Genomic DNA, 21,928 nt, shown 5'->3' with positions numbered 1-21,928 from the left:
ATTTTCTTCTGTTCTTTTTGTGGAAAATTTCTTGTTTGTTTTTCTTACTTAACAAATAAGTACTTACTTAGTTGTTGTTGTTGTTTGTGTACCTGTTTAGGATACACATGCCGGCACAAAACTTTAATGTACATTTGCACTTTTATTTCATATTTCCGTTTCCTTTGTACTGTGTGTGTGTGAGTGTGTGTTGCTATAAATACCTTCCTACACTGTGAATCTGTGTGTTTCTAAGTGTTAATTTTAATAAAAAAAAAAAGGAAAATTGCTATTTGTCCCTGCTTCTTGTCATACTGATGCTGCTCTGCCGTTGCATTACAAAAATTTAATAAGAAAATTGTGTTTTATTACATAATATCTTCTGGGCTTTTTGGCGTCATCATGTCTCATGTTTGCTGGAGCCCAAAGTGTATGTATGTTTTTTTGTTTACATAAATCTTGTGGCAAATCATTTTACACTTTTGACATGTTAATAAAATTGTAGAATTTATTAAAAGCGAATATTTTATAAGGAAAATTGTATAAACTAAATAAATAGGATTAAATGAATTTATAACAAAACATGGAGAATGTTATACATATACATAAGTATATTACTGTTTTAATAAAGTCAATTTTCTAAAAGGAAAAATAAATAAATTTTCCATAGAAAATAAGACACCTTACTATTTGAAACTGTCAAAAGTTATTGAAAAGAAATGTAAAAAACTTAATTTCCTATAGAGAATGATGTAAAGAAAGCACATTTATATAGGAAGCTGTCAAATGGAAGTATGTTTTTCTAGAAAAATCGTTAATGAAAGCATTCTTTATGTACACTTTCCAATAGAAAACTCTCCAATGAAGATAATTTTCAATAAAAAATTGAAAAATGAAAACACTTTTCGATAGAAAATCATGTCATGAAGATACATTTACAGAGTCCAATGCAAAACTTTGTCATAATGAAGAAACGTTGTCTATAAGAAACTTTTTAATAATAATTAATAATTTCTATGAAAACCTCTTTTCTATATAAAACTGTGTATGGAAAACAATTCATTGAATTCAGTTTCCCAAAGAAAACTTTACACTTTTTTATAGAAAACTGTCTGTTGATGATATTTTCTATAAAAAAGTCGTTAATGAACATATATTTCTAAAGAAAACTCGTTTCTTTATAAAACTGTGTGATTTTAACGTAAAACGTTCTGTAGAAAAATTTCTATTGCAAACTTTTTTCTTTATGAAACTGTCTAAAGAAACACTTTTCTAGCTAGTTCGGTTAGTTAGTTAGTAAGTTAGTAAGTTAGTAAGTTATTAAGTTAGTTAGTTAGTTAGTTAGTTAGTTAGTTAGTTAGTTAGTTAGTTAGTTAGTTAGGTTAGTTAGTTAGTTAGTTAGTTAGTTAGTTAGTTAGTTAGTTAGTTAGTTAGTTAGTTAGTTAGTTAGTTAGTTAGTTAGTTAGTTAGTTAGGTTAGTTAGTTAGTTAGTAGTTAGTTAGTTAGTTAGTTTTAGTAGTTAGTTTAGTTAGTTAGTTAGTTAGTTAGTTAGTTAGTTAGTTAGTTAGTTTAGTTAGTTAGTTAGTTAGTAGTTAGTTAGTTAGTTAGTTAGTTAGTTAGTTAGTTAGTTAGTTAGAGTTAGTTAGTTAGTTAGTTAGTTAGTTAGTTAGTTAGTTAGTTAGTTAGTAGTAGTTAGTTAGTTAGTTAGTTAGTTAGTTAGTTAGTTAGTTAGTTAGTTAGTTAGTTAGTTAGTTAGTTAGTTAGTTAGTTAGTTAGTTAGTTAGTTAGTTAGTTAGTTAGTTAGTTAGTTAGTTAGTTAGTTAGTTAGTTAGTTAGTAGTTAGTTAGTTAGTTAGTTAGTTAGTTAGTTAGTTAGTTAGTTAGTTAGTTAGTTAGTTAGTTAGTTAGTTAGTTAGTTAGTTAGTAGTTAGTTAGTTAGTTAGTTAGTTAGTTAGTTAGTTAGTTAGTAGTTAGTTAGTTAGTTAGTTAGTTAGTTAGTTAGTTAGTTAGTTAGTTAGTAGTTAGTTAGTTAGTTAGTTAGTTAGTTAGTTAGTTAGTTAGTTAGTTAGTTAGTTAGTTAGTTAGTTAGTTAGTTAGTTAGTTAGTTAGTTAGTTAGTTAGTTAGTTAGTTAGTTAGTTAGTTAGTTAGTTAGTTAGTTAGTTAGTTAGTTAGTTAGTTAGTTAGTTAGTTAGTTAGTTAGTTAGTTAGTTAGTTAGTTAGTTAGTTAGTTAGTTAGTTAGTTAGTTAGTTAGTTAGTTAGTTAGTTAGTTAGTTAGTTAGTTAGTTAGTTAGTTAGTTAGTTAGTTAGTTAGTTAGTTAGTTAGTTAGTTCGTTAGTTAGTTAGTTAGTTAGTTAGTTAGTTAGTTAGTTAGTTAGTTAGTTAGTTAGTAGTTAGTTAGTTAGTTAGTAGTTAGTTAGTTAGTTAGTTAGTTAGTTAGTTAGTTAGTTAGTTAGTTAGTTAGTTAGTTAGTTAGTAGTTAGTTAGTTCGTTAGTTAGTTAGTTAGTTAGTTAGTTAGTTAGTTAGTAGTTAGTTAGTTAGTTAGTTAGTTAGTTAGTTAGTTAGTAGTTAGTTAGTTAGTTAGTTAGTTCGTTAGTTAGTTAGTTAGTTAGTTAGTTAGTTAGTTAGTTAGTAGTTAGTTAGTTAGTTAGTTAGTTAGTTAGTAGTTAGTTAGTTAGTTAGTTAGTTAGTAGTTAGTTAGTAGTTAGTTAGTTAGTTAGTTAGTAGTTAGTTAGTTAGTTAGTTAGTTAGTTAGTTAGTTAGTTAGTTAGTTAGTTAGTTAGTTAGTTAGTAGTTAGTTAGTAGTAGTTAGTTAGTTAGTTAGTTAGTTAGTTAGTTAGTTAGTTAGTTAGTTAGTTAGTTAGTTAGTTAGTAGTTAGTTAGTTAGTTAGTTAGTTAGTTAGTTAGTTAGTAGTTAGTTAGTTAGTAGTTAGTTAGTTAGTTAGTTAGTTAGTTAGTTAGTAGTTAGTTAGTTAGTTAGTAGTTAGTTAGTTAGTTAGTTAGTTAGTTAGTAGTTAGTTAGTTAGTTAGTTAGTAGTTAGTTAGTTAGTTAGTTAGTTAGTTAGTTAGTTAGTTAGTTAGTTAGTTAGTTAGTTAGTTAGTAGTTAGTAGTTAGTTAGTTAGTTAGTTAGTTAGTTAGTTAGTTAGTTAGTTAGTTAGTAGTTAGTTACTTACTTACTTAGTTAAATAGTTACCTACTATAAACAAAATATTTTAAGAACTAATTCATTTAGATCTCACTCTTAAGACCTTATGTCAGTACTTAACTGCTCGTACGGTTACTTAGTTTGTTGTTTAAGTTATTTGTCTATCTATCGTCCTGTATATTGTATCTTGCTCATTTCTTTATTTCTTCTTTATTTTTCTTTTTTAATTCTTTAAGTACTTTGGGAATTCTTTTTGCCATTTCGCTCATCTTGCGAGTAATACCACTTTGTGTTTTTACTCGTTTCCTTTTTAATTCCTGACACTCAGTACTCGGGGTCCTTTAGTCTTATCTTAAATGTAGTTGATAATTTTTTCATTTGCACTTTTTTCTTCTTCAAGTTTTTTCGGAGATTTATTGAATTGCATAAGATTTGTGTAAAGTATAAAGGAGATGGAAACGGAAACGAAATAGAAAAATATTTTGCTAATAATTAAGTTTGCTGTTTTGGTTGCGAGTTTTATTATCTAATTGATTTGGGAAATTAAATACAAGTAATAAGGATTTCATTAAAAGTTTTGTTTTTCTTTACTTGTCTTCTATTTCCAGTAATGAGCTGTGGCGTTAATCAATAAATTTGCTTTCTACAAGTTTAAGAATTATGCTCTAGTAGTTAATTGTAATTAGAGTAAATGAGCAAATTTATGTTAATTCAAATATTTATTTAAAGGAAATTTTGCAAGATGGAGGATTAATTATGTATTTGTTCGAGCATAAAAAGAATCTATAAAAGAAATTTGTTTAAGAGAAATAAAAAAAATTGTTTTATTTGCAGAGGCAATTTTCAATGCAAAATTTTTTTGAACATAGTTCTGTATGAAAAATTTCTTCGAATCAACAAACTTTATAAAAATTTTATAGGCAACTGTCTAAATAAAATACATTTTCTATAGTAAACATTCTTAGCAATCTGCCCGAACACAGAAATTGTTTTACACAAAAGTAGCTAATTGTCTACTCCTATTCTAAATGTTTAAATGTTACCTACACTTTTTACCTACTAAATTTAATTTTTGTAATTTCCATTATATTATTTCTTAGAAGTAGCTTAAAACCAAATTATGCCACTTAAATATTTTACATGATTTATATTAGTTTTTATGATACAAGATTATGAATAATTAAACGTAATTTTATACACAATCTTTTTTGCACATCCATAAATTAAACAATAATAGGGATTATAAACGTAATTTTATTATACATACACTGCTGCTGTGCTGTGGTGAATGTGTATTTTTGACGGGTATGGATATGTAGATGTACATAGGTGTATTAAATAGAATTTATCTGTGTAATAGCCACAAATATGGTGAAATATATAAACTAACACTAATGTATTAACTGAAGGTGTTGCAGAGATGTTATAATATTTTAAGGTAGTTTTATATACATCTGAACATTTATTTTGACAGTTTTTACTTAACGCATTTTTTGGTCGAAAAGAGTGCTTCCATAGTTTCCCTATGAATAGGCCTCCTTATAAGGTATTTTCTAAGGTATTTTCTAAAAGGCATTGTGTAAGTAAATGCATGTCTTCCATAACTGACTAACTAACTAACTAACTACTAACTAACTAACTAACGAACGAACTACCTACTAACTAACTAACTAACTAACTAACTACTACTAACTTAACTTACTACTAACTAACTAACTACCTAACTAACTAACTAACTAACTAACTAACTAACTACTAACTAACTAACTAACTAACTAACTAACTAACTAACTAACTAACTAACTACTACTACTAACTAACTAAAACTACTACTAACTAACTAACTAACTAACTACACTAACTAACTAACTAACTAACTAACTAACTAACTAACTACTAACTAACTAACTAACTAACTACACTAACTAACTAACTAACTAACTACTAACTAACTACTAACTAACTACTAACTAACTACTAACTAACTAACTAACTAACTAACTAACTAACTAACTAACTAACTAACTAACTACTAACTACTACTAACTAACTAACTACTAACTAACTAACTACCTACTACTACGACCTAACTAACTAACTAACTAACTAACTAACTAACTAACTAACTAACTAACTAACTACTAACTAACTACCTAACTAACTACTAACTACTAACTACTAACTAACACTTAACTAACTAACTAACTAACTAACTAACTAACTAACTAACGAACTAACTAACTAACTACTAACTAACTAACTAACTAACTACTAACTAACTAACTAACTAACTAACTAACTAACTAACTAACTAACTAACTAACTAACTAACTAACTAACTAACTAACTAACTAACTAACTAACTAACTAACTAACTAACTAACTACTAACTACTAACTAACTAACTAACTAACTAACTAACTAACTAACTACTAACTAACTAACTAACTAACTAACTAACTAACTAACTAACTAACTAACTAACTAACTAACTAACTAACTAACTAACTACTAACTAACTAACTACTAACACTAACTAACTAACTAACTAACTACTAACTAACTAACTAACTAACTAACTACTAACTAACTAACTAACTATTGTCCGTAGGTTGTTTCTAACAGAATGCTGTTTTATACTCACTTTCTATAGAAATTTGCTTCTTAAACCAGTTTTCTATATTCAGTTTAAATATTTTTATACCCTACACCACTATAGTAGGGAGGGTATTATGCGTTTGTGCTGATGTTTGTAACATCCAAGAATATTGGATTCACACCCACCTTAAAGTATACCGATCGGCTCAGAATAACTTTCGATTAAGCTATGTTCGTCTGTCCGTCCGTCTGTCTGTCCGTCTGTGTCCACGTAAACCATGTGCGCACGCTACAGGTCTCAATTTTCGAGATAATTTGATGAAATTTGCACGTTAACTTCTTTCGACCCAGGGAAAAATATTTAAAATAAATGTTTCATTGTAAAACGGTTTTCTATAAAAGTGTTTTAAGTTGAAGGGTTTCTTTTAAAAGCAATTATCTGCGAAAGTTTTTTTAAATAGTTATTTCTAAAAATATTTTTCTGAATCCTGCTAAAACAGTTTATTTATTTTTTTTATATTTTTATGACATTTTTATATAAAGATATATCCTTTTTAAAACACTTTTCTATAAAAAACTATCCGATTTATTATTTTCATAAACATGATTTATTTTATTTAAGGCAGTTTTATAGAAAAGTCTCTCTTTCATAAACAATTTTATGAAAAAGTCATAATTTTTATATATTTTCTTTAAAAAATATACAATTTAATGTTTTCAAACTGTAATGTATAAAATTGTTTAGAGCTTTTAGTATTATTTACCCTTAAGATTTAAGTTTTTAATAACTTTATATGACATGTAATAAATTTAATAGAGGATTTATGAAAAAACTAGAGATTAAGTATAACAAGAAATTAAGAGAGAAAAAAAGAAAACAAAATAATGTAATGACTTTATTTGTGAAATAATGTAATTTTTTTTTATTTCTCTTTGCAGAGCCATTAAATGAAGACATAAAAACAATAAAAAGTCTTTTGGAAAAAAAAAATATGCAGAAAATCTAAAAACATAAAACAACATTGACAACAATAACAACAGTTAAGGCAACAAAAACAAAAAATAACAGAGAAGCAATAAAAACCAGCCAACACCTTGTTGGTGAAAAACAAACTAACACTCAAACAAAAGAAAAAAACAAGAAAACAACAACAACAGAGCATAATAAAAATGTATGAAAGTTTTGTTATTGTTTAGTGTATAAATTCTATGTGTGTGTGTGTAGAAATGTATGAATACAAACATAACACAAGTGTGTGATTATAACAAAAAAAAAACCCAACAGAGAAAAACATTTAAATTTATCATATAGTCTACCTTAAGGCGTACATAACAGGAAAACGGAAATCAACAAACAAACAAACAGCACATACATGTATTCATAATAACTATTGAGCAATTTTGTTGTTTTTTTTAATGCGAAAAATTATAAAAGAAATCTACAAAACCAAAAATAAATAGTTAAAGTTCAAGAAAAAAAAACTGTTCAAAAATTTAAATTTTAAAACTAAATAATTTAAATTCAACTAAAAACCATTATTATAAAAACAGTCGCAGTCGTGGATACCCACGGTGATTTTCTAGAGCCAGCGTCAGTGCCAAAGTGTGCCAATACAACACCGCCTTATCAGCGGCTTACCAAAGCTCTACAATGCGATCCAAGATGCGGACACGAGGTAAAGAACATTTTGTTTTATTATTTATTTACTTTTCATTTAGTTTTTTTTTATTTGTTGTTGTTTTTTATTTATTTTCTATAAACTTTAATTTGTATACAGTTCACTGTATACTTGTGGTTGTAGTTCAAGGTTTAGAGCAGTTTTTTTATTTATTCTTTTTTTGCTGGTTTCTTATTTTAAGTGTTTTGTGTGCAGTTTTATTTACATTTTGTTTTTAGTTTTCTGTGGTATTTTATGTTTTTTTTTCCAGCTATTAGTGTTAAGTCATCAACCCTTTTCTTTTCTTAGAATTTTTTTTTTTAGTTTATTTTGGCGTTATGGTCAAATCAATTATCCTTTTAGTGTAGATATAATATAAAAAACAAAATGTTTAGCTATTTAATAGAAAAATATTAAATAAATAATTTTGGTTAGTTAAGTAACACCTTTTTGTTAGTAGAAACGGTTTAGAGCAACATAAGGTGGGTTGTTGTCAGTTGTCATTAGAATACACACCGTCAAAGAGCTGTTAATTACATTAAGAAGCGGTTTTCTAATTGAAATATATAAAAATGTCTTTTAAGGAAATTTTACTACAAAATGAAATTTGTGTTTTTACAAATAAGACAAAAATTTATACTGTTTCCTGGGCAAAAAGATACCTATAACCGACAGAGTTATGTATTTAGATGTAATCCTTAACCGGAAATTAAAATGTAGTAGATGAATGATATAAGTGCTGGATGCTATGCAGAAGAACCAAAGGCATGAAATTAGGTCTACTATTTATGATACATTAACTTTATTAAAGTGTGATTAGATCGTTTAAAAAAGTTTAATATCAAACTTCTACAGGAAGTTTAGCGTAGATGCTGCTTGGGCATGAATGTCGAAGTGCTTTACGTGAGCACCTACCGTATTGGCCTATTTCATAGTGATCTTTTTCACCCACTGGGTCAGCTTCTGTGATGACTCACCACCGCCCCATTGTGTACCTTACACGCAGGTGGCAATTTTTGTACGTGGCTGTGCCGGTCCCGCGAATTTGAGTTTAAACTACAGCCACTACGTGGTTCCCAAAAAAACCTCAACCAATTGACCATCCAGGACAAGTTCTGCGGGCAACTGGCCAACTGTAGTACCAGATTATATGGAAAGACCAGTTTATACTCCCGGTAGACTAGAGGTACTAGTTGCACCTCTTTAGCCAGGGATTGCAATACACCTAGATTGGGTCTTCATCAAGGAAACATGCTTAGGTATATGTGTCAAGTCTCTGGAAACGTTGCTAGATATCTCATCCCAAAAATAAGGTGGCAACTTACAGTCGAACGAATCTTAGCTTTAAGAAAAACCAGTTATAGAACATGTTATTAATATATATTGGACACATTGGAAGGCTATATTCAAACATTGGGCGTGCTCGATCACATACCAAACGCAGAATATGTCGGAAGATTGAAACACCTATCGGAACCTAATAGAAAATCATGGTCAAGCGAAATATTAAAACAAATAACTAACTATACAAAATTGGACGAGCGAATTCGGACGAACCAAGAGCATGCGGAGAGAATAGTGAAACTCTGGAACACTTTCGTAGTCATTAACAGGCTTTCTTATTTAGATCTAAATATCTTGGCAGTGATATTATTCTGAATATTACATCTCTCACGAATACTGATTGGAAAATTCTTGGGATTACGTTCAGGATATTGAGTTTCTTCACATCGGATGATAACACATTCGATTAATACTATATAAGGTTTTTGTTTTAAGCAACAAACATTTTACATGAAAAGAGGAGGACTAAAGCCCGATATTGGATTTGATGTAGATACATCCTCGTATTAACCCAAAGTTAATAGTCATGTTTCTTTAGTTTCTTCTTTATATGATTTCCTACAGTACACTGTTCTTACATACACCAATATAGTGGTGTGCTGGTGTTTGTAATAACAAAAAATATTGGTCCTACACCAACCTTTAAGTATATCAATCGGAATCACTTTCTAAGTCGATTAAGCTATGTCCGTCCATCTATTTGTCCGTCTGTGTGTCCATGTAAACCTTATGCGTATGCTACCGGTAGCAATTTTCAATATAATTTGATGAAATTTGGCACATACTCTTCTATTGAAAATGGTTGAAATCGGTTCATTATTTCGCCTAGGCCCCATACAACCGTACCCCCCAAATAGGTTTTATATACATTTAAACGATACTGCCTATTTTCGTAATGATCGGGCCTCATTTGACCCTAGCAGCCATACAAAGTTCACTTCAGAAAATTAGTTAGAGGGGAAAATTCACCTTTAAACAATAGTCATCGTAATCGCTATGGGGTATCTTATGATCGGCCAAGCCCGACATATACATTCTTAATTGTTTTTAATAGAAAATTTTCTTCTTTAGGCAGATATCTATAGGTATTTTCTTCTTTAGACAGTTTTTTATAAAAACACAATTTTGTTGTAGCTTTCTATAAAGAAACGTCCTCAGTACAGGAGTTTTATATGGAAAAGTTTCTTCTTTCGACAGTTTTCTATAGAACATAACCTACTACAGACACGTATGTCGTAGTGCTTTACGTGAACAACTACCGTGTTGTCCTTATTTCACGGTGGTCTTTTTCAACCAATAGGTAAGCTTTTTTGACGACTCACCTCGCCTCTTTGTGTTTCTTACATGCAGGTGGCAATTTTTGTACATGGTTCTGCCGGTCCATGTACAGGCACTTTAATCAAGTACTCGAGCAATCCAATCTCTTGTCATAGTAGCCCTGATGAGGAATAAGAGGTATCATAGGTCAAGCTCAATCAAACCCCCAAAAAAGGGCGGACCCAACATCAGATGAAAACGCCCTATTGATGCTATGAAGAATACCTTGTCCCTACTAGCATTCTCATCATCTAAAGACTCACCCCAAGGCATTCCTTGAGACCTGTTAAAGTTACCCAAAGTTACCCACACTGCTGAGATGGATCTGTTGTTTCGGCATCAGCAACTAGAGACAACAAATTGGAAGTCCGAAACGCAGATCCATTTTCAAATGACAAGACTTAGAGTTTTAGAGTAAACACCAATACACTGAACCATGAAGGAAAATCGCCGATAAATTTAAGATTAAGGTATTAACACCTCCGCCAACGTCTCAACAAACTCCACCGCCACTTTAACTGTTACTTCATTCGTCACTCTGACATCTCACGAATACAACTCAGAATTCCTCAGTATTTTATAGAAAAGTTTCTTCTTTAGATTGATTTATATGGACGTTTTCTTCTTTATTGTCCTCTGTACAGGATTTTTATATGGAAAAGTTTCCTTCTTTATACAGTAGAAAAGAATCTTATCAAGTTTTCTATAAGAAAAAGTTACTTTAAAGAATTTTCCATAGAAAAGTTGCTTAAGAGTTAAGTTTTTTCTTAAGAGTGTTTTTAGTTATTGAAAAATGTTTTTGATTTTGTAACACATCGAATATATTTTGCATTCTTATTAGATTCAAAGGCGATGTAGCCGTGTCTGCCTAACTGTCTGTTGATATACAGAGAATACAGCCTAAACATAGGCTGTAGTTTTGTTTTCTAAACTTCCACTTCTATAGCATACAACATCCACGACATTACGTATACTTAATATAATACTTCTTAATTAGCAAAATATTACTTATACGTATAGTATAACATTTTCATAATTAAATTTGAAAAATATGTATTTTAATATTAAATTAGTATGAAATAAAAATATTTTCATAGAGAATAATTCTCTTAATTACCAAAAATGTATCTTATATAATTCTCTGTTATCGAAAAGTCACAAAAATAAATAAATAAGTTCTTAACAAAAAAAATTAAATCAACAAATAATCACATAATTTAAACATTGTCTATGTTTAAATGCAATTATTAAAACTTAAATGTATATCACTTTAAGTATTTAATATTGTTTAAAACGTTCATGTCATTTACTGTTGTCTTATACTGGTTATGTATGAGTGTAAATAAGACAACAATTATTACATAACAAATATTGACATCAAGACTATACTTAAGGTAATGTGTTTAATTAATAATTAAAAATAAATAAATTTGTATAATATTATTTCTGGCACATTCACAGGCATATTTATATAGGTAAAGGGTGTTCTTTTAATAGGTGTAAATATTGTAGGTGCCTAAAGAGAAAAATTACATTTCCTTAGCGATAGAGATTGAATAACGTCAAAATTTATGGTTTGCATAAAAAACACCTCTTATTTGTTGAAACAAAAGTTATGTCTATGGCAAATCAGCAGTATGCATTTAAAAGGAGATAATTTCAAATAAAATCCGAAACAGTAGTCCCTCGTATTTTGGGAAATTATAAATTTTATTTTATATGCATGGTCATATCAATACCAGTTTTCTATGAAAAGTTGTGTGAAAGATAAACATTTCTCTAGAATGATTAAGTGTAATATACAAACATTTTTCTTCAAAAACTTAACAGAGAAATACAGACAATTTCAAAGTTTTTCAAAAGAAATTTATCTATAAAATAAAAGCGTTTTTCTTCAGAAAATTTTCTATGAAACAAAGACTGTTTTCGAAAAAACTTATCTAAGAAAGACAGATTATTGTCTGAAAAAAATATTCCAATAAATATTCAGTCAATAATCAGATTATTTTCTGTGATTATGACCAATTCTTTAAATTGTTTAAGTAAGACGTACAATTTTCTATTAAACATTATCTGAGAAAGACATACAGTTTTCAATAGAATATTATATGAAGCAGATATAAATTTTTCTATAAAATATTAACTGAGACAGAAAGTTTTCTATAAAAAGTTGTCTGAGAAAGATAGAGTGTTTTCTGAGAAAGACTGCTAGTTTTTTATAGAAAATTTTCTATCGAAATTATATATGAAAGACAGACAGTTTAAATACAAAATTGTTTAGGAAAGATAGTCAGTATTCTCTAGATATTTTTCTAATAATAGCATACAGTTTATCTTAGCAAGTCAATCAGTTTTCTGAAAAATCAAACTACAGAAAATTGTCTGGGACAGACAGACATTATTCTATCAAAAATTGTCTAGGATAGACAGACAGAAAATTGTCTAGAATAGGATAGACAGACAGTTTTCTATTGAAAATTGTCTAGGATAGACAAACAGTATTCTATAGAAAATTGTCTAGGGTAGACAGACATACTTCTATTGAAAATTATCTAGGATAGACAAACAGTTTTCTATATACAATTGTCTAAGATAGACAGACTTTTTCTATTGAAAATTGTATAGGATAGACAGACAGTTTTCTATAAAAAATTGTCTAGGATAGACAGACAGTTTTTTATTGAAAAATGTGTAGGATAGACAGACGGTTTTCTATGGGAAATTTTCAGGGATAGACAGACAGTTTTCTGTTGAAAATTTGTTTTTGAAAAACAGACAGTTTTCTATAGAAAATTGTCAAGGACATGCAGAGAGTTTTTTATTGAAAACTTGTTGAATAGACCGACAATTTTCTATAGAATAGATAGACAGACGGTTTTCTATAGAAAATTGTCTAGGATATATAGATAGTTTTTTATTGAAAATTGTGTAGGATAGACAGACAGTTTTTATTTAAAAATGTGTAGGATAGACAGACGGTTTTCTATGAGAAATTGTCAGGGATAGACAGATAGTTTTCTGTTGAAAATTTGTTTTTGAAAGACAGACAGTTTTCTATAGAAAATTGTATAGGATAGACAGACATTTTTCTATTGAAAATTGTGTAGGAAAGACAGACAGTTTTCTATATAAAATTATCTAAGTTAGATAGACTTTTTTCTATAAAAAATTGTCTATGATAGACAGACAGTTTTCTATAAAAAATTATCTATTATAGACAGATTTTTCCCATTGAAAATGGTGTAGAATAAACAGACAGTTTTCTATAGAAAATTGTCTAAGATAGACAGACTTTTTTCTATTTAAAAATGTGTAGGATAGACAGACGGCTTTTTAAGAGAAATTGTCAAAGATAGACACACAGTCTTCTATTAAAAATTTTGTATAATAGACAGACAGTTTTCTATAGAAAATTGTCTAGGATATACAAACAGTTTTTTATTGAAAATTGTGTAGGATAGACATTTAAAGTTATCAAGGATAGACAGACAGTCTTCTATTGAACATTTTGTAGGATAGACAGATATTTGTCTATTAAAAATTATGTAGAATAGACAGACAGTTTTCTTTTGTAAATTGTGTAAGATAGACAGACAGTTTTCTATAAAAAACTATCTAGGATAAACAGACATTTTTCTATTAAAAATTGTGTAGGATAGACAGACAGTTTTCTATTGTAAATCGTGTAGGATAGAAAGACAGTTTTCTATAGAAAATTATCTAGGATAGACAGACTTTTTTTTCCATTAAAAATGATGTAGGATAGACAAACAGTTTTCCATTGAAAATTGTCTAGGATAGACAGACAGTTTTCTATAAAAAAAATATAGACAGACAGTTTTCTATAGAAAATAATGTAGGATAGAAAAATATAGTCTGTATAAAAAAGAAAAACATTTTTCAAAAGAAATCTGATTGATCTGTAAAAAATTATCTAAGTAATACAGATTATTGTCAATCTGGTCTTAGAAAGAAAAATTCTTTAACATAGAAAACAGTTTGAGAATGTTCTTTAGAAAATTGTTTAAAAAGGACAGAATCTTTCTCTATCTGAAAAAGACTGACATTTTATCTATAATACTGTCATAACATTTTTACTTTGTTATACAAACTGTTTCACCATATTTTATTGGGAATAACTGTAAAATGAATAAAATATTTATACAATAACTACAATTGCATCTGCTTCAGCTGCTGCATGAAATATGATAAACAATTTTAAATAATTGTTTATAATAATACAAACATACAACAATTACTTCAAATGTCAGTTGAATGCAAACGAATAAATTTGTATATGTATACACACACATATATATGTTTAAAAGTAAAGGCAGCTTTTCATACAATAATATTATTCTCAATTTATGACATTTTAATGATTGAATTTTAAATATTTATACATATTATTAAAATATTCAAAAGGCAATCTGACAAAAATGTTTTAAAAACTTATTTTTTTATTTAATGATTATTTTTACAGAAATATAATACATTACAGTTGATTTATTTTTATTATAGCTAAAAAAAAAATATAGAAAAATATCTGTCAAATTTTATTTATCTATCATGTATCCCACACACATACATATACATACACAGCTACAATCCCTTGTGGTTTTTAGCTGAAAATTACAACTACTACTATTATAGATTGTAGATTTTCGTTTGTGTTTTTTTTTTTTTTATCTTGTGGCTTTTAATGTTCAACTTAATTGTCGAAATATATTGACAGGAAGGAAGTGAGTATAGCACAAGAAAACGAAATGAATTGTTGTTGGTTTTCTTTTACGTTTCTTGTGGCTGAGTTAATTGTCAATTGTACAGGTAATATTGACAGGAAGGATGTATGTACGTAAAACATTAGTGTTTGATAATAGATATTGACAATAGATATTGTTTTGTGGTTTTAACATTAACAAATCAATTACTTAAAATACACATGAGTTCAATAAAAATAGACATAAATAATTGGAATAGACTTGAGTAGAATTTATGCATAGATTAATTTATTTTTAGATATATTTATGGGGAAATTATACATAAAATAAATCTTAAGAATGATATCGAGGTCACATTGCTGGAGTTTTCTTATAAATTTTCTGTTAAATTAACAGACGTATATATTTTTCTAAAGAAAATTATCTCTGAGAAAGACAGATACCTTTCGATAGAAGTTTTCATAGAGAATTCGGAGAAAAACGGAGAAAAATTATACAGCAAAGATGACGACACTATTTTATAGGAAACTTTCTGAAAAAACAAACAAAGCTAAGTACTTAGGTGTAATCCTCGACCGAAAGTTAAAATGGAGACACCACATAGAGAATAGGATCAACAAGGCACATCGGTGCTGGGCGATATGTAAGTGAACTATAGCCATGAAATGGGGTCTTAGTCCTACTATGACAAATTGGCTTTATAAAAGTGTAATTAGACCAATTCTAGCTTATGCTTCAATAATCTGGTGGACTGCTTTAGACAAAAAGTGCAATATCAAACAACTACAGGGAGTTCAGCGTACATGCTGCTTGGGTATAAGTGGTGCCATGTGTACTACTTCAACCAAGACTCTGGAAACGTTGCTAGATAGTCCACCCATTGAAACATATTTAAGATATGAGGCGGCGCTTACAGCCAAACGGCTTCTTACTTTAGGCGAACTGGCCAAAAGCGGCTATAGAACACGTCATCAATGTACACTGGACACATTAGAAGGTTCCTGATCGTATACCAGATACAGAATATGTCGGAAACTTTGAAACGCTGATCCCAGATAGAATGTCTTGGTCAAGCGAAAAACTAGAGCACATACCAGTAGGGATCCGTTGTTATACGGATGGCTCTAAATTGGGGGATAAAGTGGGCCTGGGGTTCTATATTGAAGACTCAGAAACAGAAATATACCACCGTTTACCTAATCATAACACAAGCTTCCAGGCAGAAGTACGAGCAAAAACGGAATGCGTAAATTGGATTAGAATAAATATGGCGCCCACAGCGCAATCCAAGTCCTGCAATTTGCGATTAAACCACTTGGGTTCACTATACGTATGAGTACTATTTTTCCAATATAATACGTATACGCACTGTAGTTCGGTTTCGAATCCTTGGGTTTTATTACAACTTCTCCATTGAGTGAGTAATTAAACCACTTGAGCTCACTGTACGTATGAGTACTATTTTTTCAATATAATACGTATACGCACTGTAGGTCGGTTTACGAATATTAAGTTTGCCAATCAGTACAGAAATTTAAAATCTTGAAGAGAAAGAGAATTTTCTTGAATTAATATTTGTTGCAACAACATAAATTTTCAATGCGTTTATTCAATTTTAGGAAGTTTTTGATAATTTCATAAATGAATGTTCATTTAGTATTGCTTCCTCTATTTACGTAAAAAAATCTTAATATTTATAATTAAGTAATAATATTACTATTTTTCAATTACAGGTAACCGTTGGCCGACGCATAGGACTCTACAGATTTTGCGGCGATATAGGACGTGGGAATTTCTCCAAAGTCAAATTAGCTGTACACCAGCTAACCAGAGGTGAGCCTAAGTGCTTTTATTTTCAACAATGCCCAAAAAATAGACAACAATTTTATTTATTCAACTTTAACATTTGACTTGACAATTTTCCCTACATAATAATATACCAAAATATTAACCTTCATGGCCTTTTCATTTTTGTACCTTTGCATTGTAACATAGCTATCTATCAAAACCACAATATGAAAAATATATATACATGTATGTAAATGTATGTATTTTATATTTGTATATTTTCAGACAAAGTGGCCATCAAAGTAGTTGACCGTGCTGGTTTAGATGCTAAAGCATTGCGTATGCTTTCAAGTGAAATTGCTACACTTGAATGTGTTCATCATCCTAATATTTTAAGGTACGTTCTGTTTTTTTTACCAGCACATATACTCTTGGGTACTTAGAGATGTATACATAAATTTGTTAAAGGTTGTAACAGTAGAGGCTGAAATAATAGAATCTAAATCGAATTTGTTATATTATCTAATCTAATGTCCGGTCTACAGTGCAGTGAATAGCCTAGTCTAGTCTATAGTCTAGTCTAGTCTATAGTCTAGTCTATAGTCTAGTCTATAGTCTAGTCTATAGTCTAGTCTATAGTCTAGTCTATAGTCTAGTCTATAGTCTAGTCTATAGTCTAGTCTATAGGCTAGTCTATAGTCTAGTCTATAGTCTAGTCTATAGTCTAGTCTATAGTCTAGTCTATAGTCTAGTCTATAGTCTAGTCTATAGTCTAGTCTATAGTCTAGTCTATAGTCTAGTCTAGTCTATAGTCTAGTCTATAGTCTAGTCTATAGTCTAGTCTATAGTCTAGTCTATAGTCTAGTCTATAGTCTAGTCTATAGTCTAGTCTATAGTCTAGTCTATAGTCTAGTCTATAGTCTAGTCTATAGTCTAGTCTATAGTCTAGTCTATAGTCTAGTCTATAGTCTAGTCTATAGTCTAGTCTATAGTCTAGTCTATAGTCTAGTCTATAGTCTAGTCTATAGTCTAGTCTATAGTCTAGTCTATAGTCTAGTCTATAGTCTAGTCTATAGTCTAGTCTATAGTCTAGTCTATAGTTTGTTCTGTAGTATATTCTAGTTTAATCTAGATTACTGTCCTCCACTGTTTATATCTAAATAAAACTATGCATTTTCTATACACACACGCATGAAAACACCCACGCTCTCACATATGTTCATAAAATAACGAGCATATTTAGCAACATCCTGTTTGCTTTTTGCCATAACATCCTCCAACATATTTTAGACTTCTCCCAGGAAATGCTCCATATGTATAGATGTACGTGCGTTCGTACATATGAGTATCTGTCCTTCGTTTAGAGCACACGTGTGTAGATTTTTATGCGTATGTGTCGGTTTTATTTATTACAGCCTCTACTTGTTTTTCTTTTCCTAAACTTTTTTGCTGTGTTTCTATTTTTGTTTGTGCTTTTATTATTTTAACTTTATTTTTCCCTTTAGGCTTTTCGAAGTAGTCGAAACATTGGGTCGTGTTTATCTAGTCACCGAATGGATACGTGGTGGTGAGTTATATAATCATATCACCCAAGGTGGTCCATTACGTGAAATACATGCCGCTCCACTATTCAAACAATTGTTATTGGCTGTGAAACACATGGTAAGTGTATGAATGGGAATTTTTTGTTTTTCTTTTCAAATGTTTGCAACAAGCAGTTTATTATTGTCCTAGTGACGGTTGGAGTTATATGAAAGGCATACAGAGGCATCACTCAAAAGAGGAGAAACACATTTAAGGATGATGTCTCCTTTTTAGTTTGAAGCCACTGTATGCAACATATTTGTCTACGCCACCATAAAGTGTTTATTAATTTGTTTATTTTATTGTTGTTGCTATTGTTGTTCATTTAAATTCTCATATTAACAGCACAGTTTGGGTTACGTTCATCGTGACATTAAGGCTGAGAATGTATTACTGTTGTCTGAGGATCGTTTGAAGCTGGCTGACTTTGGTTTTAGCACACAATTAATTAATGGTGAGTATGAGTTTTGTTAGGAATTTCCCTATTTGCTTAAATGTTAATGTTAATTTTTTCGAGGGCAAAATGTGTAATAATATGAATTTGAAATGTTGTTCATAAAAAAGAAAAATCATAAAATATTTTATGCACATAAATTTTATAGTCGATTTATGTGTGGCTACGTAATTGTGTGGAATGTTTTTTTGTCTGAGATTTGATGACAAAATAAAAGCTTTTTTATAATAAAGAAAAAAATAAGCTTAAAATTCTTTAATTTTTGTATACACCCTACACTAGTTATTTAACGGTGTAATCATATATATGGGCTTGAAAAAAAAGCTTATTGCATAAAGCTTAATGTTTTTGCTCTTAAAGCATTTATTTTAGCTTGAGCTTTTTACGAGCTTTTATTTGTAGGAAGCTTTAAGTAAAGCTTTTTTCAAAGCATAATTTTCAATTAAGCTTTTTACAAGTTTCTGCCTTATGTGCATTTCTCTATGAATAAGTAATTAAACTTATTAAGGACTTTCAAGATCCTTAAGAAAATTAAAAAAGATAACATTTTTGTAAAAGCTTTTATTCATCCAAGAGTTTATTATGTCATAGTAAAGTTCTTTTATAAACATTTCTAGGTGCCAATCAAAAACTGGACACATTTTGTGGTTCACCGCCCTACGCAGCACCGGAACTATTTTCCGATGATCATTATATTGGCGCTCCCGTAGATGTATGGGCTTTAGGTATACTGCTTTACTTTATGGTAGTTGGCAATATGCCATTTCGTGCACCAACAATACCCGGCTTAAAGGCGGCCATCTTAAAGGGAGACTATTTATTGCCGGGACAACTAAGTCTGCCATGTATAAGACTAATACGTAAGTAAAATAATGACAAAATGATTAAAACTTTAAAAAGCTCTTCTACTTTAATGTTCATTTCTTATTTCTATTAGAACGCATATTAATCCATATCCCAGCCCGCAGACCCACCATTGATGATATGCTCAATAGCCAATTTGTAACCCATCCAAAATTAAGCAACGACTTAATGCAACACGAAATTAATTTACGCTCCAAACCGGTTAAACGTTCAGGGTTTTGGGTACGCTCCAAATCGCGACGCATGCGTAAACAGTACTCTTTAAGGGAACGTTATATGGAATTAACCAATAAACCACCCATTAATATGAATACCAAACGCACAGATGGTTTTTTTGTTGACAATTTCCTACAGCCCATAGAATTGGCGGCGAACGATATACCCTTGGAAGTCATCAAAGAACAATCGAAAAATAATACTCCCAAAAGATCGTTTTTGTGTGGTACCCTCAAGAAAAAGGTGGGACCCATGGAGGCAACTGAAAAAGAAAAACAACTAACAAATGGTTCTTTGAGTAATCACAAGTCACAATGGAATGCGGTATTGGCGACCGATTGTCCTCTCTTTAAGAACTATGATGCCGAAAATGGTCATTTTATAATGTTTCCCACGCCTACAGACGACCTAGGTCAAGTGCAACCGTTGGAGGCAGAGGCCCGTCAAATTCTCGAAGAATTGGGCATAACAAGTGAAATGCTACAGCAGGCCTCACAAAATGCTCCACGTAGTGATATTATCGGAGCTTATCGTATTGTTATAAATCGTTTGCAAAAACAATCTTGGCTGGCGCGCAAACATGTAGAGATGGCTTTGCAGGAAATGCCGGGTAAGACGGAGAAGAAAATTGAGAGATCATGTTGTATACTATAGATTGAAGGAAAAGTGTTGGAATTTTGAGTAGGCGTCTGAACACAATTTTAATGTTTTAGACTATACTTAGACTAGAATAAAGACCAGATTAGAGACTAGATTAAAGACTAGACTAAATACTAGATTAAATACTAGACTAAAGACTAGACCTAGACTAGACTATAGACAAGACTATAGACTAGACTATAGACTAGACTATAGACTAGACTATAGACTAGACTATAGACTAGACTATAGACTAGACTATAGACTAGACTATAGACTAGACTATAGACTAGACTATAGACTAGACTATAGACTAGACTATAGACTAGACTATAGACTAGACTATAGACTAGACTATAGACTAGACTATAGACTAGACTATAGACTAGACTAGACTAGACTATAGACTAGACTATAGACTAGACTATAGACTAGACTATAGACTAGACTATAGACTAGACTATAGACTAGACTATAGACTAGACTATAGACTAGACTATAGACTAGACTATAGACTAGACTAGACTAGACTATAGACTAGACTATAGACTAGACTATAGACTAGACTATAGACTAGACTATAGACTAGACTATAGACTAGACTATAGACTAGACTATAGACTAGACTATAGACTAGACTATAGACTAGACTATAGACTAGACTATAGACTAGACTATAGACTAGACTATAGACTAGACTATAGACTAGACTATAGACTAGACTATAGACTAGACTATAGACTAGACTATAGACTAGACTATAGACTAGACTATAGACTAGACTATAGACTAGACTATAGACTAGACTATAGACTAGACTATAGACTAGACTATAGACTAGACTATAGACTAGACTATAGACTAGACTATAGACTAGACTATAGACTAGACTATAGACTAGACTATAGACTAGACTATAGACTAGACTATAGACTAGACTATAGACTAGACTATAGACTAGACTATAGACTAGACTATAGACTAGACTATAGACTAGACTATAGACTAGACTATAGACTAGACTATAGACTAGACTATAGACTAGACTATAGACTAGACTATAGACTAGACTATAGACTAGACTATAGACTAGACTATAGACTAGACTATAGACTAGACTATAGACTAGACTATAGACTAGACTATAGACTAGACTATAGGCCAGACTATAGACTAGACTATAGACTAGACTATAGACTAGACTATAGACTAGACTATAGACTAGACTATAGACTAGACTATAGACTAGACTATAGACTAAACTATAGACTAGCCAATAGACTAGACTATAGATTAGACTATAGACTAGACTATAGACTAAACTATAGACTAGCCAATAGACTAGACTATAGACTAGACTATAGACTAGTCTATAAACTAGACTATAGACTAGACTATAGACTAGACTATAGACTAGACTATAGACTAGACTATAGACTAGACTATAGACTAGACTATAGACTAGACTATAGACTAGACTATAGACTAGACTATAGACTAGACTATAGACTAGACTATAGACTAGACTATAGACTAGACTATAGACTAGACTATAGACTAGACTATAGACTAGACTATAGACTAGACTATAGACTATACTATAGACTAGACTATAGACTAG

General features: G+C 30.1%; 1 protein-coding gene across 1 annotated transcript in view; it reads left to right on the top strand.

Moving 5' to 3' along the window:
* Nucleotides 1–20,484, top strand: part of LOC119611164 (sperm motility kinase 2B) — an 82,181-nt gene extending 61,697 nt beyond the window's left edge. The window contains exons 3-9 of the mRNA XM_037966664.1: nt 6,662–7,398; nt 16,496–16,595; nt 16,836–16,947; nt 18,056–18,212; nt 18,480–18,588; nt 19,206–19,448; nt 19,526–20,484. Coding sequence (XP_037822592.1) covers nt 16,892–16,947; nt 18,056–18,212; nt 18,480–18,588; nt 19,206–19,448; nt 19,526–20,322 — 1,362 coding nt within the window. The 5' untranslated portion in view covers nt 6,662–7,398; nt 16,496–16,595; nt 16,836–16,891 and the 3' untranslated portion in view covers nt 20,323–20,484. The remainder of the gene's footprint in view (nt 1–6,661; nt 7,399–16,495; nt 16,596–16,835; nt 16,948–18,055; nt 18,213–18,479; nt 18,589–19,205; nt 19,449–19,525) is intronic.
* Nucleotides 20,485–21,928: the final 1,444 nt, after the last annotated feature.

The sequence above is a fragment of the Lucilia sericata genome, unplaced genomic scaffold (genome assembly GCF_015586225.1).
Source record: "Lucilia sericata isolate MDLA Ls3-8-SP2 unplaced genomic scaffold, ASM1558622v1 Contig001382F_arrow, whole genome shotgun sequence".
NCBI lineage: Eukaryota > Metazoa > Arthropoda > Insecta > Diptera > Calliphoridae > Lucilia > Lucilia sericata.
Note: the sequence above shows the minus strand (reverse complement) of the source record. Positions and strands in the feature narration are given on the sequence as shown.